General features: G+C 44.2%; 1 protein-coding gene across 1 annotated transcript in view; it reads left to right on the top strand.

The window, feature by feature from the left end:
* The window catches only part of ARL3 (ADP ribosylation factor like GTPase 3), a 54010-nt gene extending 37763 nt beyond the window's left edge, over positions 1-16247 (top strand). Inside the window, exon 6 of the mRNA XM_040435765.1 lies at positions 15259-16247. Within this exon, the coding sequence (XP_040291699.1) occupies positions 15259-15306 (48 nt within the window). The 3' untranslated portion in view covers positions 15307-16247. The remainder of the gene's footprint in view (positions 1-15258) is intronic.
* Positions 16248-26209: the final 9962 nt, after the last annotated feature.

Raw genomic sequence — 26209 nt, 5'->3', positions numbered from 1 at the left:
CCCCTCAAAGTGCAAAAGCGAAGATATCTACATTTCAGCCCACTCAGGACACTCTGTTCCGATCAGGAAAGCACAAGCAGCGGGAGAAACATGTGGGAGGTAGTTTACCTACGTAATGTGCAGGTGTAGCAGGGAATGGGATTGATACGAGTCTGTAAATTGTATATAATATCCGAATCTGTCCACAGCGCTGGCCCCTTAGGGGATGGTCGCCCAGTCGTCACTGGTTTCATACATATTTGAATGCAGAATTCAGTATCTTGTTTTAGTCTCCTTTTATGTGTATTTTTTTTTTTTTTTTTCTAACATATAACATACATGTTATATTGAGCTTTGCGGTACTATGTGATATCGGCATAATACCGTAAAATGACCTATTGTCCGTGCAGAGAAGATTACTGTCCTCAGTTTCCAATACTCGATCATTTCAGAGAACGTGGAAATCTCTGTTCGTTTTCCAGCACGCTGAACCTGAATATTCATTCCTCTGCATCTCCCCATTATCCCCCGTCTGCCTGCCTCCCCTGGGTTGCAGTGACCTGTGCGCCGCTTGCCTGTCTCTCCCGCTTCCCATTGTTTTCAGCCACTCTCGCCCACATCAGCGGTGCCTGCCCATCTCCTTGGATTGTGTTTTCTTTGTTCAGTCCTGGGCTGCCTCTCAATGTGACCAGTGAACAGTCTACGTCGTTTTCCTTTCTGACCCGGCACGTACGGCTCCTTTAAGCTTCCCCGCATCCCACTCCTTTTTTTTTTTTTTTTTTAGGCTCATATCAATCAGAGGAACAGCTGGCTGTCTCTTTTGAGCCTGTCACTGTGACTGCTTCCCTTGCTTTCACTGGCTCCACAGCTGTCTGCGTGTCTCTTTCTATCACGCTCCCTCCCTTTCTCACCCAACCTCTCATCATCCCCCTTCCCTTTTCACACACAGTCTGTCTCTGCGCTCCAAATAGGTTTACCATATTGATAAAGGGTTCTAATGAAAAATACATACAGCCCGACTGCATTACGGCTCCCTGGCAGGATGCATTTTTCATAAGTGTCCTCTGTTTAAAGGAGCGGCTTTATACTGGAAGCTTCGGTGTGCGCTGAATCCCAGCTAGGACGACAGGCGGCTTATTGGTCCCCAGTGGGCACAGCGAAGAACCGCCATTGCCTTTGGCGAAACTAGAACTGGACCCCACAGCAAATATTTGAACGGGGCAACCCCATCAGCAACTTCTTCGCAACCCTCACTCCTGCGGCTAGTCAAGATTGCTCTCTCCGGCCCGGCAGCCGCTCCATCCATTTCCTACGCGTATATACCGTATGTCAGGTCACTGTATATACTGTCATTGTATGATACTATTGAGGGGGCCCTGACAATAAGATCTTTTAGTCCCTTCTGAGTTTGAGCCCCGTAGCTGCCGCTTCCCCTGCTCCCCACTATAACAGGGATGGCTAACCTCCGGCACTCCAGCTGTGATGAAACTACTACTCCCAGCATGCTCCATTCATTTCTATGGAGTTCTGTGCATCTTGGGAGTTGCACTTTTATCACAGCTGGAGTGGCGGAGGTTAGCCACCCCAGCCCTATAGCTACGCCTCTGGGCATTGCTGAAGTTGGGAGAGGTCCATCAATCTGTCGCCCCCTTATTTTATCATCTGCGCAATCTGCAGTTAGTCGTAACTGGCGTAGTGCAATCTAGTTAGACCATGAGGGCTAATATCGTCTCTTATTATATCTTTATTCATGTCATCTGGCTGTAGTACACTGGAAACATTTGGCCATTGCTTTATGGCATTTTTTTTTTCTTGGCCTGTTTTTACTTTGTCTTCTATAGGAAGTCTAAAACGGACCCTCTGTAGCTGTCGTCCTTCAGCGACTTGCCCACCACTGGTTACACGTAGTATGTTGGCTCACACAAGTGCTGGCACATATTTATGCTTATTTTCTTAGCCTCTCAGGTTCCCAAGCTTTCTATAGAATATTTGACTTCAAAGTTTTGCATGTTTGGCTCTGACCTGAATGTCGTGGATTTTCCCATTCTGTGCATTTATCTGTAACCCCCGTGAACTTTGGTATCTAGGTCGATCTGCAAATGAGCTCTTAACAAGCTCCGCCCCTGATGCCACCAGATGTAAGGCAGTGATCCTATAAGTCAGCGTTCCACCCTTTAAACAGGCCTTAAGACATGACTCAGATATTAAATAAGCCAGCACCTCATCTGCAGACAGCTGTTCTGGGGCGATTGCCCTTCATCAGTGCAGAGCAGAGAACTGGCTTAACTGGGTGACTTAGGCTACTTTCACACTTGCGTTCGGAGCGGATCCGTCTGATGTTTCATTAGACGGATCCGCTCCGATAATGCAGACGTTCGCATCCGTTCAGAACGGATGCGTCTGCATTAAAACTTAGAATATTTTCTAAGTGTGAAAGTTGTCTGAGCGGATCTGTTCAGACTTTACATTGTAAGTCAATGGGGAACGGATCCGCTTGAAGATTGAGCCATATGGTGTCATCTTCAAGCGGATCCGCCCCCATTGACTTACATTGTAAGTCTGGACGGATCCGCTCGCCTCCGCACGGCCAGGCGGACACCCGAACGCTGCAAGCAGCGTTCAGGTGTCCGCTCACTGAGCGGAGCGGAGGCTGAGCGCTGGCAGGCGGATGCATTCTCAGTGGATCCACCTCCACTGAGAATGCATTGGGGCCAGACGGATGCGTTCGGGGCCGCTCGTGAGCCCCTTCAAACGGTGCGCACGAGCGGACACCCGAACGCTAGTGTGAAAGTAGCCTTAGGCCTATCATCAAGTTAAGCTAGTTCTCTGCACTGATGAGAGGCAATCGCCCTGAAACAGCTGTCTGCAGATGGGGTGCTGGCTTATTTAATATCTGAGTCATGTCTCAAGGCTTATTTTAAGAGCTGAACATTGATTGGATAGCTGCCTTTACATCTGGTGGCACCAGAGGCAGAGCTTGTTAAGAGTGCATTTGCATCCCTTTCTTCCCAGAATTCCAGAGGAGCATGTATGGCCTATAAGTCTCCTCACGCTGATTAAGGTGCCCTCCCCAAGGAGAGATGGCACGCCCCAGGTCGATCTGCTGCATTTACATCATTTTCAGGTATTTGACCATATTGGGCACCAAACATAACTGGTAGAACTGGCCTATGTGTACAGATTTCACCAGATTTCCGCTACAAATGTCACATGTACTGACCTCTGGAAACCCTGCCATAGCTGACTGGGTGAACGTTGGCACAAATGCACTTATATTTGGGTGCATCCATTATGGCCATTGCATGAAGTGAATAAGAAACATTCCCGGCAATGGCTCTTTCTGCCGAATTGCTTGCACTTCCTTCCTGCAGCAAAGACTTCTTTATAAAATAAGATTCAGCCAAATGGGAGCGTTCCCTTTAAGAATCTGGCTTCCGTGACCTCTTGGGAGGAGCGGCACGGTGCGTCTGTCAAGTAAAATGCATTGCAGGCCCTTACTAGGTAACTGCCGAGAGCGGGCTCTGTACATGCCTCTTATTTCAGCTCCACTGCTGTAGCAATGGGATTCTTGCCTTGATATCTCCTTGCACAGAATGCTTGCTGACTCTCTCCCTGGCTGCCGTCCACGCTCTCCCAGCTGCCTCTTCCACACGTCCTCTCACAATCCATCCTTCCTTCATTGCCAGTGGGGCTGCCTCCTCCCTGGCCTGCTCCAGGCTTCCTATCAGGTTATCTAAGGGAAGCCTGCCTTTGCCAGTCTTCTGATCCTCCCTATCATACCCGAATAGTAGGAGACAGCCGCAGAGAATTAACCCCTTCCATTCTAGTGCCTCCCACATGACACTTGCTTTCCTTGCTCATGTTGCATGCTGTCGTCGTTCAGTCGCATAGACCTTGATCACCACTAGGTGGCAGGGGAGAGACTTTTTTTTTTTTTTTTTAATATATATATAGAGTGCAACCTTCTCGGTCACTTCCAGCTTGCAGGTTTCATTGTAGTGTCTGCTCCTTGAAGTCTGAACAGCAAGTTGAAGCTTGTGGGGTTCCTGAGAAATTCCTTTGCTAAAAAGCAGCTTGAGTTTTACTTAACTCAACATAGAAGTCCAGTGCTCTCCTTTTATCGACGGGAGCTCTCCACAACTATTGATGTCTCTGCGGGATATTATTCTTTTTACCAGCTCTTGCTTTAGGCTATGGATTTAGATTATGTTATGGCATTTTATAAGCTAAGGGAGGTACTACCTTTTTGGTTTGAGAGCCGCTTGGTCAGATTGTACTGCTGAGAGGGGCAAATTTCAATTTGACATAACGTATATCGCAAACGTAAAAAACGGGGTATTATGGGAGTTACATAATGATATCCTATCAATCAGGATAGCTCATCAATATCTGATCACTGCTTTCCAAGCACAGCGCCGTACAGCGTATAGTGGCTGTGCTTGGTATTGCAGCCCAGGCCCATTCACTTGAATGGGACTGAGCTGTGTCTAGGCTATGTGACCCATGATGTCGCTGACCTAAGAGGCTGCGGCGCCCACTAGAGTGCTGTGGTTGTTCAAACAGCTGATCGGCGGGGGTGCCAGGAGTCAGGACCCCCCCACCACAACTCATCATAAATAGATGGGCCATCAGTATTAAACGCCTGGAAAACACATTTAACGCTCTGAAAAAAGCTTGGACCTACAGGAGAGGAGACAGAGTCCATGTAGTAACATGTGACTACAGGATCAGACTACAGGAGGTTTTATTTGTAGTCTGTAACCATGGAGATGCATTGGTCTACAAAGGGACTGTACACATAGAACAGTAAGCTTTTTAGTTTTTTAAATTCGAGACTCTGCAAAATTGCTTAATTTAAAATAAAATGTGATAAATGGTGAAGAGCAATACAAAATGGTTATTGGAGGGTGTCCGGTCTTTAATATTGGAATTCTCTCCAGATAGTTCAATTCAATGGCAGTTGTTTTAAAGCGGACCATCACTTCTCCTGATGTGTCTATATTTTTTAATTACTACTCATATTCACCATTTAATACCAGTACTGGAGCATTGTTTTATGCTTAGTATTGCAAGTCCTCCTGATATATCTCTTGGAAATGTATTATCTAATAAACTGGCCCGTTTCCTTAATCTTGTCAATAGGGTGTGTACCTCCACCGTCTTGGGGTATGTTCACACGTGGCAGGTATGCTGTGGCTTGTACTGTGAGGTTGCATGCAGAAAGCCTGCAACGTATTACAGAACCAGCAATGTGAAGGAGATTTTACCAGATCTCTCCCATAGGCTGCAGAAAAAAATGTGCAGTGCAAATTGACCTGTGTTGCAGATGTTAAATGGGTTTTCTGAGTGTTTTTTTTATATATATATATATATATATATATATATATATATATATATATATATATATATAAACAATCACATACATACATACATATACACAGTCAGGTCCATAATTATTGGGACATCGACACAATTCTAACATTTTTGGCTCTATACACCACCACAATGGATTTGAAATGAAACTAACAAGATGTGCTTTACCTGCAGACTGTCAGCTTTAATTTGAGGGTATTTACATCCAAATCAGGTGAACGGTGTAGGAATTACAACAGTTTGCATATGTGCCTCCCACGTGTTAAGGGACCAAAAGTAATGGGACAATTGGCTTCTCAGCTGTTCCATGGCCAGGTGTGTGTTATTCCCTCATTATCCCAATTACAATGAGCAGATAAAAGGTCCAGAGTTAATTTCAAGTGTGCTATTTGCACTTGGAATCTGTTGCTGTCAACTTTCAAGATGAGATCCAAAGAGCTGTCACTATCAGTGAAGCAAGCCATCATTAGGCTGAAAAAACAAAACAAACCCATCAGAGAGATAGCAAAAACATTAGGCGTGGCCAAAACAACTGTTTGGAACATTCTTAAAAAGGAGCACACCGGTGAGCTCAGCAACACCAAAAGACCCGGAAGACCATGGAAAACAACTGTGGTGGATAACCGAAGAATTCTTTCCTTGGTGAAGAAAACACCCTTCACAACAGTTGGCCAGATCAAGAACACTCTCCAGGAGGTAGGTGTATGTGTGTCAAAGTCAACAATCAAGAGAAGACTTCACCAGAGTGAATACAGAGGGTTCACCACAAGATGTAAACCATTGGTGAGCCTCAAAAACAGGAAGGCCAGATTAGAGTTTGCCAAACGACATCTAAAAAAGCCTTCACAGTTCTGGAACAACATCCTATGGACAGATGAGACCAAGATCAACTTGTACCAGAGTGATGGGAAGAGAAGAGTATGGAGAAGGAAAGGAACTGCTCTTGATCCTAAGCATACCACCTCATCAGTGAAGCATGGTGGTGGTAGTGTCATGACGTGGGCATGTATGGCTGCCAATGGAACTGGTTCTCTTGTATTTATTGACAATGTGACTGCTGACAAAAGCAGCAGGATGAATTCTGAAGTGTTTCGGGCAATATTATCTGCTCATATTCAGCCAAATGCTTCAGAACTCATTAGACGGCGCTTCACAGTGCAGATGGACAATGACCCAAAGCATACTGCAAAAGCAACCAAAGCGTTTTTTAAGGGAAAGAAGTGGAATGTTATGCAATGGCCAAGTCAATCACCTGACCTGAATCCGATTGAGCATGCATTTCACTTGCTGAAGACAAAACTGAAGAGAAAATGCCCCAAGAACAAGCAGGAACTGAAGACAGTTGCAGTAGAGGCCTGGCAGAGCATCACCAGGGATGAAACCCAGCATCTGGTGATGTCTATGCGTTTTAGACTTCAGGCTGTAATTGACTGCAAAGGATTTGCAACCAAGTATTAAAAAGTGAAAGTTTGATTTATGATTATTATTCTGTCCCATTACTTTTGGTTGTTTAACAAGTGGGAGGCACATATGCAATCTGTTGTAATTCCTACACCGTTCACCTGATTTGGATGTAAATACCCTCAAATTAAAGCTGACAGTCTGCAGTTAAAGCACATCTTGTTTGTTTCATTTCAAATCCATTGTGGTGGTGTATAGAGCCAAAAATGTTAGAATCCTGTCGATGTCCCAATATTTATGAACCTGACTGTGTGTGTGTGTGTGTGTGTGTATGTATGTGTATATATATATATATATATATATATATATATATAATAATGACCTAGATCGTGGCGGGCCAACACCCGGGACCCCCCCCCATCACCAAGCACAGTGCTATACAACGATTCCCCATGTAAATTATGCAGATTTTGTTGCGGATTTTGCGCTGTGTGACTATACCCTTACCCTTTCAAGACTGCTTGGACAGAGCCAGACTATGTAGAGGACACACCCAGTTGTAAATTTATTAATAGGTAGAATAACTGAGGGATGGCACAATGCAGAGTTATTTAGAAAATATGCTCCAGAATTATTACATGGGGAGTAGTTACTAAAACAGACATGTTGGGAGCGGCGAAAAGTCCCCTTCAAATTAACTTTTAATAAAAAAATTAAAAAAACCCTATTGAATAAATCTCTCTGGCTGCGTCCCTGATCTGTGCATATATATGTGGTTATTTCTGTGGCCTGGCACTGACGTCGCACTGAACTCTGATCCTATCACCGCTTGAGATGTCATTAGGGCTGACAGATATCGAGTGCTGGAGACATCACGCGTTTCAAGCCTGCTTGCTATTCCAGGATCTTATTGCAGCTCCCCCCCCCAGTTTGTCATGATGGAGTCTGCTCGGTGTGATACTTGGCTTCTTAATCTCGCTCTGCATTTACTGATGTGGTTGAAGTTCTAACATTTTAGTCGTCCGGTCCAGGAAACGATTGGCCAGTAATCACGGGGCAGGTTCACGAATATCCTCTACAGGTTCACAGATCTCCGGCCCTGTCCTTGCTTATGTGTTTTTGTACAAGCTTTGTTAAAATGCCGATGTGCAAGCCTCATCCTGGCACCATGCCGTTCCCACGCACTTCACGTCCCCCTTTGAATGACTGCTGATTACTCCCTTTTTCTCACACTAATGTGCAGCACTCCATAGATTTCAGGCTATTTGAGCAGACGTTATTGTTTAACAGATCTATGTGATAGATGAGTCGACTACACCAAAGGTTTCGGTGGTGCAGACCTATCGGACGAGGCAGCGGGGAAGGTGTCAGCTGATCTTTATTGTTTTTTGCGCTGCCTCAGCTGTTCTGGTTCAGCCAATAAACCCACATTGAAAATTTAATGAAGGGCCGTGTCTCATGTTTGGCATGATGGCTCCTGATACGGGCAGATAGATATCAGGCTACAGTAGCATGGGATGACTTCATTCCAGAGACGCATCTGATACTTTAGCAGATTTCACTGCACTCGCATTACTCTCCGCAGTCAGGTGGTGGATGGGAAGATGCCTGTAGGATAGATATTTTATTGATTAGAGTGCCGGTTAATGGCAAATGCAGATAGTGTGATGTCACCATTTAACCACTTAGGAATCCAATTTCAGTTTGTGGATCACTCAGCCCAAACAACTTGCCTACCAGATATTAAAGGGTCACGCCGTGATTGGTAAAAAAAAATATAAAAACCAGACATTATAGAGTACAGGACAATCTCTTTCTAACAAAGCTAGAACCAGCCTTACCTGGCTCCAGAGATAGGTCATCGGTTGGGAGTCTGACACACGGGATCCCCACAATCGGCTATCTGCGTAGGCCACTCGCCAAGGACAGCGCCGTACATTGTATAGTGGCTGTGCTTTGTATCGCAGCTCTGCGCCTAGGCCACTTGACCAGTAAACATGACGTTGCTGGCCTAGGGAAATCTGTGAGAAGGCCGTGGTGGTCACTGGAATGCTGTGACCTCCTGAAACTGCTGATTGGTGGGGTCCCGGGTGTCCAAACTCCTCCGATCAGATACTGGATAGGTCATCGGTATAAAACGCTCACAAAGCCCCTGTAAGAAACCTTTTATTTGAAAGTAATGAATCTAAAGTTTCTGATTGTTTCCGAGTCAGGTTTTGAAAACCCCATCTATATGATGCAGAAAAAATCCAAGTGAATTTCATGGTGCGCTGCAGATCTTGATATTTGCTGCATGCTCTTTAGGAATCGTGATATTTGCTGCATGCTCTTTAGGAATCGTGATATTTGCTGCATGCTCTTTAGGAATCGTGATATTTGCTGCATGCTCATTATGAATTTTGATTTCTCGCTCGTATCATTGGGGGACACAGAAGACCATGGGTATAGCTGCTGCCACTAGGAGGCGACACTAAGCAAAAAAGTGTTAGTTCCTCCTCTCAGCTATACCCCTCCTGCAGACACTGAGCTAATCCGTTTTAGCTTCGTGTCCGTAGGAGGCAGACACTTTTTTTCTGCAGGTCTGCCAAAGCTTTTTTATTTTTCTGATCAGACTACAGGCAGCCTCCAACCACCTGTTTTCCCCACACTTGAGGGGGGAGACCAGTGGGTCCTCAAGCCCGCTGCTCGTTCCCCACCTCTGGAAGACGAGGGGGAACAGTGGATCTCAAATCCTGTTACCCGCCAGCTACAGTGTCACTTTGCTGCTACTTCCAGAAGTCCCCCTGTTACCAGTGTAGCCGCCCTCCCCAAGGGTTAGCATAAGGAAGGTGACAGTGCTGGAATCAGGTTGGGAAGAAACAGTCTAGGTAAGTATTACCTACCTTTTCCCTTCTATCGCCCTATAGCAGTGTGTGACCAGTTTGTTATCTTAGTGCTTGTAGTGCTCCACGTTCAGGCTTACACTGTGTCCTCTTTACAGCTACAGCAGAGCCAGTGGCGCAATGGATAGGTGGCGTGCTTGCCCTACCGCTAGCTACTTGCGACTAGGATACTGTAAATCCTGTAGCATTACCCCCTTCCATAGGCGGAGTACTTGCACTTCCACTGGATACTGTACAGCCTGTCGCATTACCCTCCTTTCTTATATGGAGTATTTGCATTACCACTGGATCCTATTCATTCTGTATCATTGCTCTTTTTTCATAGGCAGGGTACCCTCTCTTCGTGCCTTGAGTCCCCATGCAGCGGATTCTAATCTTGTTGCTTTTTCTTGGCACGCTTGGCGTCCACACTCCTTCAGTAGGTGGAACGTCTCCACGGGTTGCCAGTTTTCTTCCTTCCCCGGTGGAGTATTGCACTACCAACAGTTTCTTGGCTACTGCTGTTTGACCTCATTTTCAGGTGGAGTCTCCCCTCTGGAGAGACCATGGGTGCCGGTATGCCCCCCCCTATGAGACAGTCTTTGCACTTGCCTTAGATTTTTGGGCTACTCCTGTTTCGTGGCTACTAATGTGTGAACCCTTCCCAGGGGGAGTTTTTGCGTTCTGCCTTCAAATGCTGACAGTCACTGGTTCTGGCTTACAGGACGCATTGTCAGTGGGCGCGGCACCAGAGGTTCTTGCCGCATCCCCTTCCTCCATGTGGGGGATCAACCCTGGCATTTCGTGCGGTTTTCTGCAACACATTTGCCAGGCATGGTATGCATGGTGTTCCTGAGGCGGTGGCTGATAGGTTCACTTATTCCTTATGGCGCTGGTCAAATGCCCATACCAAGCCATGCTACAGGTGATGGGTTTGCTCACTTCTGGTGGGTGCTAGTGCGGTTTTCTGTACCTGGTATAACCTACCGATTTCTGTGGCGCTGGTTTAGTCCCTTGTTCCCTTCACATGTCGTGCATTGCCTCTACCATCTGCTACGGTGACAGCATCAGTGTTCCCTCCTTGTGGAAGTTTGGGTATGCACTTATCCAGTTTGCCTCTGTGAGTTGTCTGCACTGCTTCCCTCACCAGGTACGGCGGTCGTACTGTCATTGTTGTCACCACTTACACTAGTTCTCTACTGAACCGTATCAGCCATCTGCTTGGCCAGTTTCCATAGCCGTTGCGTTCTTGTAGGCCCCATTTCTGCTGTGGAGTATCTGCGTGGGTAGTATGGTTCCGTTACCGGGTTTTTTTTTCTTGGACTTTGTAGCGTTCGACATCCGCACTCCCTTCCTGGCGCAGTATTTATCCCATATCTGGTTCCCGTCTGGCCGTTTTTTGTACATTCCTCTCATAGCCTCCTTTTCTTCTTTAGGCAGAGTTGGTCCGCAGTGGCGGTCGATGGTGTCTAATGGGTTTACGCAACTTTTATGTTTTCAGACATGTACTTTGCTTCTACCCATTCCCTTGGCCTCGGTACTTTTTCTTTAGCTTCTGGTTAGGTCTGCCAGTTCAGGCAGCCCTCCATAGGTATCGGATGGCTTCTCTCATCTTGTTATGGAGCTCAAGGTTCTCCTCTCCATGTTTCTGCATACCACATTGTCATTCTCCTTGAGGAACATTCTTAAGAGACAAACCCCTTGGCTGTAGGTCTAAAGGGGATGTTTTTTTTATCCCGGAGGACACACTTTTCCTACCAGGTGTCTCCCCAATCTTTAGAAATTATATATTTTTTTTTTTTTGGGTCGGTTCCACTGCCTTGTTCCCATTGTGTCTTTTTCTCTCCCTCGATATTCTTTTCTTGTGGGCCATGGTCATGCCTGACATCCAGGTTCTCTAGCCCTGATTTGTTAATAGTTCTGCTCGAGAGCTCTTCTCCTTTTGGTCCTTGGGTATCACCTTCCTTAGAAGTCTTCTGGGCCCAAACTATGTTTTCTCTCTCCGGTATATTCCATAGTCGGTCTGTTGCTCTGGCGCCTGACTTGTTTTCATTCTTGTCCATTTTGTCGATATTCGGTGTGCTCTCCACTTCTTCCGAAGTCTCCTAAGCGTGGCTTATGTCCCCGGGGCTGGCCTTCCTGGGAATGGCTCTTCCTGTCCTTTTTCAGGGGCCCGGGTTTGTCCTCCCCCCGCAATTCTGTGCGGGGCCTTTATTACAGGCCTTGGATTCGTTCTGGTCTTGGTCCCTCCCCATGGTACTGCTCTTTAACGTCCCATGGTCTTCTGTGTCCCCCAATGATACGAGCGAGAAAGTATGATTTTTGTCTTGCCTGTGAAATCCTTTTCTCGCTGAGTTCATTGGGGGGGGTGGGGGGACAGCTCCCACCTCGTAAGTACATTAATGGCTCTCCTTGATGGGTCCCTCCGGTTCTTGATTCTGACCCATCTTCACCTTTCTTACTTTTTATTATTTTCTGTTGGCTTCTCCTGGCTGCCCCTACTGCTTTCATATAAACTGATTAGCTCAGTGTCTGCTGGAGGGGTATAGCTGAGAGGAGGAGCTGACACTTTTTTTTTCTTAGTGTCTCCTCCTAGTGGCAGCAGCTATACCCATGGTCTTCTGTGTCCCCCCCCCCCCCCCAATGAACTCATTGAAAAAAGGATTTTACAGGTAAGACAAAAATCCTACTTTTTGCAGCATGCTCTTTAGAAATCTTGATATTTGCTGCATGCTCTTTAGGAAGCTTCATATTTTCTGCAAGCTCATTATGTTGCGGATTCCTACAGTGTATTTCGCCCTCCGCAGAAGAACTCTGCCACGTGTTAACCCACCCTAAAAGTGGATCAGATGTCCTATACTGCCCTTAGATGGGGAAACAAATACACCGTATCGAATACCACCATATTGATAGTATAACTGCACTGTGTTTCCATCGATTTTATTAACCTGTATGTTTAGGTGATATTTGTCTCCATGTAATGTCGTCTTCTATGGTTTATCCCTACAGAACCTGCTCGTTATAATAATATCATGTTACTTCTCCTTTAAGCCTGTTACCTGTTCCAACCTATAAATCCACTTTATGGGACAAGCAACCAGCATTAACATTAACACAGCAACGTCTTTACTGAAGCACCATCTGTCACCTCCTACATCCATCCGCCTCCATAGTGGCTGAGCCCGTATTGTGCAGTATAGATTAACGTTTAGAAACCCAGTCCTTTGATTTAATAGAATCTTTGCCGAGTGATAAAGGGCAAGTTTTATCCTATGTGACCACGGCCATCGCCTAGTAATGTAATGCACCCAGCTTCGTGCTTATGCCTTATAAACCCTGGGTGATATTCCAATGGTTTTATGTGAAGCCGTAGACTTTGGTGTTCCCCGCACTGCACCGACTGCACTTACTATGCTTCAACTGTTTTATTTCCTACATGTCGCTTATATTTTATGGGCTTTGTTATGGAAACTGTGGCTCTAGGCAGATTTTTTTATTTTTAATTTTTTCAATGGTTTTCCCCTCTAACTGTACCATAGTGTTTTACAGTATAAAACTTAAAGGGAACATATCATCAGAAAATAATTTATTGGTTAAATCACATCAGTGACGAGATTTTATAAATGTAAAAGCCGCCTACAGCAACATTTGCGAAAGTGAAAACTGTTCTAAAAAAGCAGTAAACTTCAATGCAGTTATACCAAAAAAGATCCACAGAGCAGGCGGTATGAAGACAGCAGGAGTCAGTATGGCTCTTCATAGACACAAGTCACCCTTGCACAGGGTCCATCTTTATTAGAAAGATTTTAATCTCCGTTCACAGGTATGCTCCTTGGCTGAATTAGTCTTCTTAGGCGAGTTGTTTTCTGCCATCTGCCCTCAGTTCTGCCATACCCTAGGAAGCTGCCACGGCTGTGATCCAGCGTAGTGACTGTACCTACACATCAGTGCAAACACAGAATATTCTGACTGGAGCACCAGTCTCCTAAGAGGGTTTGTTGGCAACATAGAAATGGAGCCCACCTCAGAACTGTGTGAGGTGTAGTGCTGTAGTGTTTCCTAAAGGATAATCGAAAGCTTTCCTCTGAAGCTGGTCTGGGTGACTTTGGTCTCTGTAGAGTGATCAGGTGTTTTAGGAACGTTTACAGAAGGCCTTGGTGCCTAGCTCACAGAGCCATCACTGGGTAGCAATGACTTTTTTGCCCAATGGGGAAGATTGTCTTGGTGGAAACGTCATTGGAGTGACCTGGTTCAAATTGGCGTTTTAGGGGTAGAATATCAACCCATAGGCTAGTTGCACACTAGCATTAAAATCTTCCAGCAGGCTGTCTTGGCAAAGGAACAGCCTGCTGAAGTTCATGTATCTGGCCTAGCCGGATTCTGCCGGCCTAGTTCCATTGACTATAATGGGACCCGGTGGGGATACGGCCTGTTTCCGCCATTAGTGCCTGGATTCGGACTGAGAAAAAATGCTGCAAGCATCATTTTTGTCTTGCCTAATCCCGGAAACGGCCTAGATCCCCACCTGATCCCATTAATAGCCATTGGGGCCTGGCAGTGCTCCAGCCCATTCCTGCTGTGCTGGATACGATGGACTCCGGCAGGCTGTTCCTCTACTGGGATAGCCTGGTGGAAGATTTTAACCCTGGCAAAGACTAAGGATTATTTATAAAACAGACTGTATTTCTGCTGCAGATTGTGGAGGTCTAAAAAAGTGGACGTGACATGGAAGGGGACGGGCTGGCATTTCCTACACCTGTTTTAGGCGTAGAAAGTGGTCTAAATGTGACACAGCAAGGAAGCTGTCTTGCATTTAGAAGTGGCAGTGGATCCGCCAAAGTTATGTAGGGGTCATTTAGCAGATCCACTTCCAGGTATAGGGGTTATTAAAGGGGTTGTCCAGGTTCAGAGCTGAACCCGGACATACCCCTATTTTCACCCAGGCATCCCCCTTACTTGAGCATCGGAGCAGTTCATGCACCGATGCACTCCTTTGCCCTGCGCTAAATCGCGCAGGGCAAAAGCATTTTCTGGAGTTCCTGTGACAAACCGGGCTCTCCATGGGGCTGCCAGGAGAAGGCTTCCGCCCAGCAGTAAGCCCGGTGACATCACCGGCACTGATGGGTGGACTTTAGCGCTGCCCTAGCCTATAAAATTGCTAGGGCAGTGCTAAAGCCAGCCCATCAGAGCCGGTGACATCACCGAACACACTGCTGGGTGGAAGCCTCTGCCCGGCAGTGTGTTATGGTAAATAAAAGAGCCCTTGCCCTGTGCGATCCTACGCAGGGCAAGGGAGAGCATCGGAGCATGATATGCTCCGATTCGAACATCAGGGGGGCTGCCTGGGTGAAATTATGGGTAGGGACAACTCCTTTAAGACTGGAATCTAAAACGTCAGTCTTAATACATCTGCCTCCAAATATTCAATTTGACCATTTCAATATGCATTGACTTGTCTGTCATTGGATAAAAGTGTGTAATTATCATTTTTGTCCAAGGATATAACGCACAGTAGTTCCCACATACGGTACATACCTATCTGTGCCTGCTATAGATTAATCTTAAGAGCCTTTAAAAAAAAATAAAAGCAGCCGTATCGGGAGGAGCGAGACAGTCCTTTCACAAATTTTCCTTTATTTTGTAGGATGGAATGAACTGGGTCTGCAAAAATGTTAACGCAAAGAAGAAGTAATGGACTGAAAACAGTAATGGATCCACTCAAGACTGCTACACCAACTTTCTATTCACCTGCAAAGGACTCTGAGGTCACAGCTAACTTGTCTTTTTGCACCAATTCGCGATTAAACAGAAATAAACACTATATGCTGCCGACCAGGAGTAGCTCATTCCAGACAAAAGCATGTCTTACACTCGTTTAGCCTACCTGCCATGTATTTAATCTTTTCAATGGAAGTCATGTTTCTTTAGACTCCAGTGTAACTGAAGATCTACTGTAGTTGTAGAAAAGGGTCTTTGTTCAATGCCTATTGTACCATTCATTGGCATCAGTAGGTGATGTAAGAATGCTTTATAATAGTAGCTGCTCTGTATTAATGCCCAGGTGACCTCTATTCACTATACACCATTGGAATGCAAGGGAATAGATGGAAATGTAAGAAAATATGTTTACTACAAGAGACACTTTAGTAATTTTTGTAGCCACGGCTGTTTGTCATCCCAAGGAACATTTATGAATGGTCAGTAGCTTTCTTCCTGCTCCTCATCTTTGTGTTTAGTCGCTTTCTGATGGTTAATGAGCAATACTTGTCATTAGAGTAGACCTGGTATAACCTACAGCAGCCACTTAGATCAGATTCTTCATTGGGTTTCTTTCCAATAGTCACAGAATCACATTTGATGCTCAAAGGTCACAGAGTTTTGAGAGAACTTTTGATTCAATGCATTCGGAAAGTCTTCAGACCCTTTCACTTTAGTCACATTTTGTTATGTTGTGGCCTTGTACTAAATAAAATCAAATTCAAGTTTTCACCCCATCATTCTGCCCTCAACAGCCCACAACATGAGAACAGAATGTTAGAAATCTTTGCAAATTTATTGAAAAGGAAAAACTAAAATCTTGCATTGACCTAAATATTCAACCCTTTACTCAGGACTTAGTTGAAGCACCTTTTGGGATAAATTACAGCATCCAGTCTTCTTGGTTATGATGCCACAAGGTATGCACACCTGGATTTGGGGATTTTCTGCCATTCTTCTATGCAGATTCTCTCAGGTTCTGTCAGGTTGGATGGAGTTCGTTGGTGGCAGCCATTTTCAGGTCTTTCCAGAGATATTTGACTGGGCTCAAGTCAGGGCTTTGGCTGAGCCACTCAAGGACATTCACAGAGTTGTCCTTAAAGAGGACCTTTCACCTGTATAAACGATGTTAACTGAGTATGCTGACATATAGAGCGGCGCCTGGGGATCTCACTGCACTTACTGTTATCCCCGGGCGCTGCTCCGTTCTCCTGTTATAGGCTCCGGTACCTTTGCTCTGTAAGTTATAGTAGGTGGGTCTTCTCTTGTCCTGTGGGCGTCTCCTTCTCCTAGGCTGCAGCGCTGGCCAATCGCAGCGCAGAGCTCACAGCCTGGGAGAAAAAAACCTCCCAGGCTGTGAGCTGTGCGCTGCGATTGGCCAGCGCTGCAGCCTAGGAGAAGGAGACGCCCACAGGACAAGAGAAGACCCGCCTACTATAACTTAAGAAGCAAAGGTACCGGAGCCTATAACGGGAGAACGGAGCGGCGCCCGGGGATAATAGTAAGTGCAGTGAGATCCCCGGGTGCTGCTCTATATGGCAGCATACTCAGTTAACATCGTTTATACAGGTGAAAGGTCCTCTTTAAGCCACTTCTGTGTTGTCTTGGCTGTGTGCTTAGGGTAATTGTCTTTCTGGAAGGTGGACCTTTGTCCAAGTCTCAGGTCTACAGCACTCTGGATCAGGTTTTCATTAAGAATATCTCTGTACTTTGCTCTATTCAGCTTTTCCCTCAACCCTGACCAGTCTCCCTTTCCCAACCACTTAAAAACACCCTACAGCATAATGCTGCCACCACCATGCTTCACTGTAGGGATGGTATCAGGCAGGTGATGAGCCGTGTCTAGTTTTCTCCAGACATGTTGCTTAGAATTGAGGCCAAAACGTTTAATTCTGGTTTCATCGGACCAGAGAATCTTGTTTCTCACAGTCTGAGTCCTTTAGGTGCTGCAGTGATGGAAGTTTCTCCCATCTGCACACATGATCTTTGGAACTCATCCAAAGTGACCGTTAGGCGCTTATCAAGGACCTTCTCCCCTGGCTGTTTAAAACTTCTTCCATTTAAGAAATATGGAGGCCACTGTGCCCTTGAGAAATTTCAGTGCTGCAGAAATATATTTGTACCCTTCTCCAGATCTCCCTCTACACAATCCAGTCTCTGAGATCTACAGGCAGTTTTTTTCCTCCTCATGGCTTGGTTTTTGCTCCGATATGCATTGTCAGGTATGACACCTTTATATAGGCAGGGCTGTGTCTTGCCAAATCACATCCAATGAACTGAATTTACCACAGGTGGACTCCAGTCAATGTGTAGAAACATCTCAAAGAAGATTAAGAGAAACGGAGGCCCCCAGAGATAAATTTCAAGTGTCATAGCAAAGGGTCTTTATGTCTTACTTATGTCCATGCAAAATTTTAGTTTTTCCTTTTTAATAAATGAGCAAAAATTTCTAAAATTCTGCTTTCTCTTTCACATTATGGGGTATATAGTGCACATTGGTGGGGGAGGACATGATTTTTTTTATTTTATTTTGTATTTTTTTTTATTTTAGCACAAGGCTGAACATAACAAAATATGAAAGTCCGAATGCATTGTATGTCATAGAGACATCAAAAGGTTTGATTGCTGAGGGTCAGACAACCAAACAATTGCGAAAATGAGGAGACAGAAGTGCTCACATATCACGCTCTTTCTTTTTGTTGCATGAGAGGAAGCAAAACATAATAGTAAGTCTGTTGGCCCGTCTTGATTCCATTCCCTGCAGTGAGAAGAGAGGGCAATGTGTGAACACTTCTCTCCCCTCGTTCTAGCTAACTATCTGTGAGGGTCTTAGCACTCTGATATATCAAGTGTTTTCTCAAAGCACAGTGACCCTTTAACCAGTTTTTATAATTTACAGGGGTTTTTTTTTTTGTTTGTTTTTTACAATAAAATGCTATCAAATTTTAACAAATTGAAATACAGAATAAAAACCATAAAGGCAATTGGTTAATAATCTGTTGCAATTCTCTATGAATGGGTCTTAGTACCAATTAAACTATGGTGATAAATTTCGTGACAACAGCTTTGTTCACATATCAATTGGCAACAAGCTTTTGATTAATTTATAGATTTGTCTCATTAACCCAAAGGGAACATGTGCTACATCAAGAGGTTTTTAAGCAATTTTTGATGTTTGGCTGTTCCATAAAATTTACATTGAACTCTGCACCAAAGGCTACAATAAATATTAAAACTACTTAATGTAGTACTTTTTAGACACTTTAGACACTTTTTAGATACAGTTTTTACATTGTGTACATGAGTTAAAACCTAGAAAAAAAAACCTTTTATTGGCATTGCCCAATCTCATGCCAGTCATACTTTCTAGGGTCCAAGATGCTGTTTTACAGAATCCTCAACTGACACAGAAGGTTGATCAAGGGAGAATTTCTTTCCCTAACATTATTATGAATGTTCTGAGTAAAGGAATCACATTATTTTTTGCTAACAGTGTATTGATAAGGAGATGCATTCATAGGTTACCTCCTTTTGAGGTCAGTGTACAGGGGACGGAGGTAAAGGGAACAAGCTCCTTTGTACCTTTTTATTGTTCCAATGCATATAACGTGAAGCAAAAGTTTAATTTAAAGTTTTTTATTGCTATGGAGGTCCATGTTTCCATGGTAACAGACGACAAACAAATCCTGTGTAGTCTGATTCTTCAATCAAGCTCTTTGATCTGTTCCCCATTTCTTCCTGACCCTCCAAATATGTTAGTGGATTGTTTTTTATTTTATTTTTTCATCAGAAAAATTGTTATCCTAGAACAATTTAGAGGGATTTTCTGGAAGTTAAATATTGATAGCCAATCCTCAGGATAGGTCATCAATATTAGACTGGTGAAGGTTTGACTCCTGACGATCAGAAGAAGCGATCTCTGTGGCCGCTTCATAGTATACCAAACACAGTGCTGTGCTTGGTATTGCAGCTCAGTCCTAATCAATTGAATGGGATTGAGCAACAGAAAGGCCATATGAACAATGGACGTGACATTACTAGGTAGGGTCCACAGATTTAGCTTGAGCCCTTAAGCCCCTTTTGACAGCTTATCAGCCTGGTTTGCAGTTGTCTGGCCCCCACAAATCAGACATTGATGACTTGGCCTGAGGGCAGATCTTCAGTAACCCTTTTAAGCAATTCTTTAAAGAAAATCAAGCAAGATCTCCTGGACCCCCTTGAGTATGACTTTGAGAAATGGTATATTGGTTTTAACTTCAGTTACACCTTGACTTTTAGGTCTTGGGTGGTTAGATTTTAGGGGCATTACTTGGGACATTTCCTACACGTGACCAAAGTTTTTCCAGTGCTAGATGTTAATTAAAATTTTCAATAATGTCAGATGATAATAGACAAAAAATGTGCAGTAGAGAGATGTCAAAAGTTCATATGAAAAGATTAATCTTAGGCTAGGTTCACATCTGAAAAATTCTGGTTTTCTGCTCTAGCATATGCATGACGCCGCAGGAGCCTGATGCATCCCCTTGACTGTAATGGGGTCCATCGGGTTTCCAGCATTGATACCAGCATTTTGCCAGACAAAATACCTTGTTTTGCTCTTACATTTGCCAGAATTTGCGATGAAGGCTCCTCCTGAAACCCCCGCTGCCGATGTGAATCTAGCCTTAGCTGATGGTACCAATTCCAGGAGCTATGCAAGTTTCATTAGTGCTATTGTTGTAGAACTATGGGGCCATTGTTCCCCTGGCAAAGTGATGAATTTTGATCAGTTCTTGGGATCATGATAAATTTACATAAATCTTCCTACTACACATCCCCTGGTCTTCACATTTCTCTGCCCCTTTATACTCTGTCGGTACACCGCAATGATGCACATTCTGATTGCTGTTTTTTAGAGTATACTGTATAATAATCACAATAAAAGTTGGCTCTGTCTAGTAGGAGACAATTTACATATTTATTATATTGTTTTTTTGTGTGTGCGTGCTGAGAGGAAAGTTATTCAAATCAAGTCATTTCCAATATGCACGTTTTGTGTATGTCATCATTTCCATGGATTAAAGCTTAAATATTTCCAATATTGGTGTTGCCATTGTTTGTAGATTTATTTCCAGATTTCGTCTTCCAAACTGCATACGTTACTAAGCAGATCTTTTAAGCCCCTATTAGACCGCACGATAATAGGGCCAATTAGCGGGGACAAGCGCTCACAGGAACGCTCGTTCTTGATAACTGGCTCTTATAATCAAGTAGTCAGTAGTTTTTAATAGTTTTATGCATTCCCCATGTAATAACAATTCTGGAGCATCTATTCTCTTGGCTCTATGTTGTGCCATTCCTTTATTATTTCTACTAGAAGTTAGGAAGGAATGAATTGCTAGCAGTCTGCAGTAAGGATACAGAGGGGTGGTAACAAGTTGGGGGGTGTACCTGCACAGTCTGAAAATTGAATCCTTAATTGGATAGAGTCAGACTGTGCAGGCCCCCCCCCCCCCTTTGCTGGTTACCACCTCTCTGTACCCTTACTGCAGACTGCTAGTAATTCATTCTTAAATTCTAGTAGAAATAAGGGAATTGCACAACATAGAGCCATAAGAATAGATGCTCCAGATTTTTTCTTACAAGGGGAATGCATGAAGCTATGAAAATAGGCATGTCAGGAGTGGTGAAAGCTCCTCTTTAAACCACCAACTTGCAAACTGTAGCACTGCCTCCTATTAAAAACAATGTTCCCTGGAAAATTTCCATGGGCTCAGGCACTAAAAGTTTTCCTGCCTGATATTCAAATTAACATTTTGTGAGTCCAGCTAGCGGTAGGCTTGTATCACTGAGCTCACCGAAGTGAGCTATCCAGTGCGTTCACACTAAATTGCACCATGAATTAGGGATGCGTCTAAAATCACTGAACTCACAGTGTAAAGAAGTGTTTAAAGACCCGATGTGATCTGATACTCTTCTGGAGAAAAAAAAAAGGGACAATGGAACAGTCTATATATGAACCCACTTGATGGATTGGATTGGTGGCTATATGAACGGAAAATAAAAAAAGTTATGGTTATTGGAACGTGGGGAGGAAAAAAAAACGAAAATGCAAAACCAAAAATGGGCCGGGTACTTAAGGGATTAAACTGAATGTTCCCACAGGCTCTTACCCATTTACCCATAGTCATATAGGTTGCTGTCACAGTTACTACTAATGCTGTCTTGGCATTAAATAGCTTGATATGGGTTGTATACAGTTCTTTGAGACCCCAGTGTTATACACAACTTTTCAGAACAATTGTGTACTTTGAATTCGGGGTGAATTTTAGCAGATTTGCTCATCTGGAGCGCTGGTCTGTTGGTTTATAAACACCTGTTAGCTCACCTCTATAAGGGTCCAGTCACACGTCCGCAAAATGGGTCCGCAGACCCATTCATTTTCAATGGGGCTGGAATGTGCTGTCCGCATTTGTGGATCCGCACTTCCGCATCCGTGCTTCTGTTTCTGCAAAAAAATATAACATGTCCTATTCTTCTCCGCAATTGCGGACAAGATTAGGCATTTTCTATTATAGTGCCGGCGATGTGCAGTGCTCAAATTGCGTAATGCACATTGCCAGTGTCCGTGTTTTGCAGATCCGCAATTTGCAAATCCACAGAACACTTACGGACATGTGAATGGACCCTTATTCTATTTTTCACTATGGCAGACAGTTGTAGTGACAGTATTCTTTAAGCAGGAGGAAAAAAAGAGACAATGCAGCAGCACCCTGCAAATCAGATAAAGTACAACAATGCCATAGTCACAAAAATAATGATTACAAAAATTATGGTGCTAATGCTACACTTATTTATAAAGTGAGATGCTTGGCCAATGCATTTTGTACAAAACCATCTGAGCCCGTCTGCCGAACGTCAAGGCGATCTCTGTTAGTCGGGTCCTAACACTAAATACTACCTGTTATGCGCCATAATGACCGCCATAAAATTCAGGGAGTGTTGGATCCACATGCATGTTGGATCCACTCTGCTTTTTTCAATTTTTTGTGCCATAATGGCCTCCATTACAAGGGATGCAGGTACCAACATGCATGCCGAGCCCACTCTATACCTTTTGTGACTATGGCATTGTTGTACTTTATCTGATTTGCAGGGTGCTGCTGCATTGTCTCTTTTTTTCCTCTAGGTCTTTGCCATGGCAGCGTGCACCTGCGCACTGGGAGGTGCTGACTAACCCCCTTTTTTTTTGCAGATTTACAATGCTGGAGATGTGGCACTCCAGCGAGTCGTGCACTCCTGATTAGCCTGTCTGCCCCATAGGCTGATTTTAATTACTTTCAGTAGAAAGCTGTGGCCTGCTCTGACTACATTCATTGGAAGCTGTCTTGCACCAGGAAAGGTATAGAGTGTGCTCGGCATGCATGTTGGTACTTGCATCCCTTGTAATGGAGGTCATTATGGCACAAAAAATGGAAAAAGGCAGAGTGGATCCAACATTATGGTAGTCATTATGGCGCATAACAGGTAGTATTTAGTGTTAGGACCCGTCTAACAGAGATCGCCTTGACGTTCGGCAGACGGGCTCAGATGGTTTTGTACAAAATGCATTGGCCAAGCATCTCACTTTATAAATAAGCGTAGCATTAGCACCATAATTTTTGTAATCATTATTTTTGTGACTATGGCATTGTTGTACTTTATCTGATTTGCAGAGTGCTGCTGCATTGTCTTTTTTTTCCTCTAGGTCTTTGCCATGGCAGCGTGCACCTGCGCACTGGGAGGTGCTGACTAACCCCCTTTTTTTTGCAGTATTCTTTAAGCAGTCACTGCCCTTTCACACTTTATTTCATTTAACAAAGAATGGTGTAAATAGCAAACTCTGTCACCTGGTTTGAGCATATTAAGGTGTTACTACTGCCATGTACAATAAAATACCTTATTTCCAGCTGTAGTCTTCATTTCAAGTTTCATGGTTTAATTTGCGATCAAATCAACTTTATATGTTATGCAAAGGAGTGTCCAAGGTGCCCAGAGGGGCGTTATCCTTCTCTGGAGCCTAGTAACTCCCCCGTACAGTGCCCAGCCCGCCTTCCTTTAGAGTCCAAGCACGCCTCTTCCAGCATAAGTAATTTCCCACACCCGAACTCTTTGCCGCCGCCCCCCTCCGCTATGTGAAATCTCACGCAGGCGCAGTACTGCGAAATTTAAAGCTATTGCCCTCAGGAGCTTCTACATCGCGCAGGCAGTCCGAGGTACTGCGCCTGCATGAGATTTCACATAGCGGAGGGGGGCTGCGGCAAAGAGTTCGGGTGTGGGAAGTTACTTATGCTGGAAGAGGCGTGCTTGGACTCTAAAGGAAGGCGGGCTGGGCACTGTACGGGGGAGTTCCTGGGCTCCAGAGAAGGATAATAACGCCCCTCAGGGCACCTTGGACACTCCTTTGCATAACATATAAAGTTGATTTGATCGCTAATTAAACCATGAAACTTAAAATGAAGACTACAGCTGGAAATAAGGTATTTTATTGTACATGGCAGTAGTAACACCTTAATATGCTCAAACCAGGTGACAGATTCCCTTTAAGACCGGGAGTTATATGTCTGAAAAAGACTTTAGAGGCACAAAAATATCTGTTCCTTTACAGTTATGATTGTCCAAAGAAACACAGCCATGATGCAAACTTTTTTTTGGAAACTCAGGTGTGCTTTAAGGGGCCAAAGATGCCTAATAGTGGTAGTAATTAGAGTTGAGCAAACCGAATCCAATGCAGTGGAATTTGATACGAATTTCAGGATAAATTTGATTCGCTGTGAAGCCGAATTCCCTTGTGCTTCGTGGTAGCGAATCGTTTTAACCTGAAACGGTGTAAAAAAAATAAAAAAAAAATAAATCATATTTACCTCCTCTATATTTGATCGCATTGGGCCGGCCGCCGCCATCTTGATTAAAGTTCTCGGTCTAAATCCTGTGTGGTGACGTATGATGCGTTGCGAGCAAATGGGGGCAGTAAGTATGATTTCATTATTTTTTTTTTCTGTTAATTTTACACTTTTTACTCTGATACCGCAATCATGTATGAATGCGGCACCTGTGGGGTACAATGATGGGGAGGAGGGGGTGGCGCTATCGCCTCTCCATCTGATTGCTCCTGCTTCTTACAAAGGAAATGCACCTAATCACAAAGCAACATTTTTTGTAAAATTCGGCAAAGCAAAATTCCTTTCCCCATGAGGGCAGATTATAATCTACCTCCCTGTTGATCAGTTTTGTGTAGATTGGAGGTCCCCAACCTTTTGTAGGTCATGGACTGTTTTTAAAGGGTGTTCTGGGACCTAAATATCAACAACATCTCTTCAGTGTCTGAGCTGCACAAAGGCCATGTGCTGTGGCCCCATCCAACAGCTGAGCAGCGGGGGGCTGGGAGTTTGCCCTCCCATCAGTCAGATATTGATGACCTTGGGCTATCCTGAGGTCATCAATATTTAAGTCCTAGAAAACCCCTTTAAAGACAACAGGTGGCATTTAGTCACACATGATGTTAAATAGGAATATGTGACCAATATGGCTTTACCCTAGTGTAAACTACAAGTGACCCTAGCATCAACATCTAATAATGCTATGACCTCCCTAGTATCACTAATGCGTAATAGAACTAGCAGCTGCCAACAGCTGGGGGGGAGCCACATCCAGAGGGCCGAGGTTTAGGAACACTGGTACTGAGATTTCCATATCTGGAACTTTTGTAGGCCTTCTCTTACTGCTCTCGCTACAGCTGTGAAACTTTTCTCAATGCATCTTCAGACATAATCCCTGCTTCCATTAAAACCAGTCTTTGATTTGTAGATAATTGCAGTTTTAATACATGACTCTGTCTCTCACAAGTTGAGGAATTCGGGCTGCTTACAACAAACCTAACAATAAACCAGTTTAATCTGTAGGATCTATGTCTTTTAAAGCATGACCTACTTGATTATTTTGAAGCGCATAGGATAACATGTTGTTACAGTGGGATTCCTGCCTTTATGGCAGTTGCATAGAGATAACAGACTGCTGGGGCCTCCCTTTGCCTTCCCTGCAGATATTTTCACTGCAGAACAAATAAAAACCTACCTAGGTTTGCTCAGATGTGACCTGCTGCTTTCAACTCTATAAACAACCCTAGTTGGTAAAGCCTTGTGTGGTATAGGACCTGTAATTTGTCTAACAAGTTGTGTTTTGTTAAAGTGCTTTTCCAAGCTCCGTAGTTGGCTTTTCAATATCGGGTTGGTGGGGGTCCAACACCTGGCACCCTCACTGATTAGCTTTTTCCTCCAGCCACTGGTGCCAGAAGTAGTACTTTGTATAGAGGCGGAAGCACAGTGTAGTGGTGGTGCCAGGTGCCTGCCGCTTAGCCCCCACTACTCTAGAATGGAGCTGTGCTGTTCCAGAGCGCAGGAGCCCATTCAAACAGCTGATCTGTAGGAGTGCTTGGAGTCAGATCCCCGCAATTTGAATCAGTGGGGGTCTTACTCCTTTGTTTCAATGCTGTCTACTCACCTGTAACCATAGTATTGATATTTCAAATAGGCTTAATTAAAAATGTAATAGTTATGGTCTAAATCTCCTATACCTACCTATATGTCTCCATGGTAACAGACAAAAAGCCAACCCCATGTAGTCTCATCCTGCAGTCACATTGCCTTCCACCTATCCCCTACTTCCTGCATATCTACCAAATGTATGTTAGTAAAAATGAGGGTAATAATGTTAAGCAGTGTGACTTGAGAATCAGACTACACAAGGTTTTGTTTGTTGTCTGTTACCATGGAAACATGGCTTTACAGAGGCTAAAGAAACAAAATGATAGGAAATGTATA

Source organism: Bufo bufo, chromosome 6 (genome assembly GCF_905171765.1).
Source record: "Bufo bufo chromosome 6, aBufBuf1.1, whole genome shotgun sequence".
Classification (NCBI taxonomy): domain Eukaryota; kingdom Metazoa; phylum Chordata; class Amphibia; order Anura; family Bufonidae; genus Bufo; species Bufo bufo.
The sequence above is the reverse complement of the archived record's forward strand: the minus strand, read 5'-3'. Positions and strand labels throughout refer to the sequence as shown.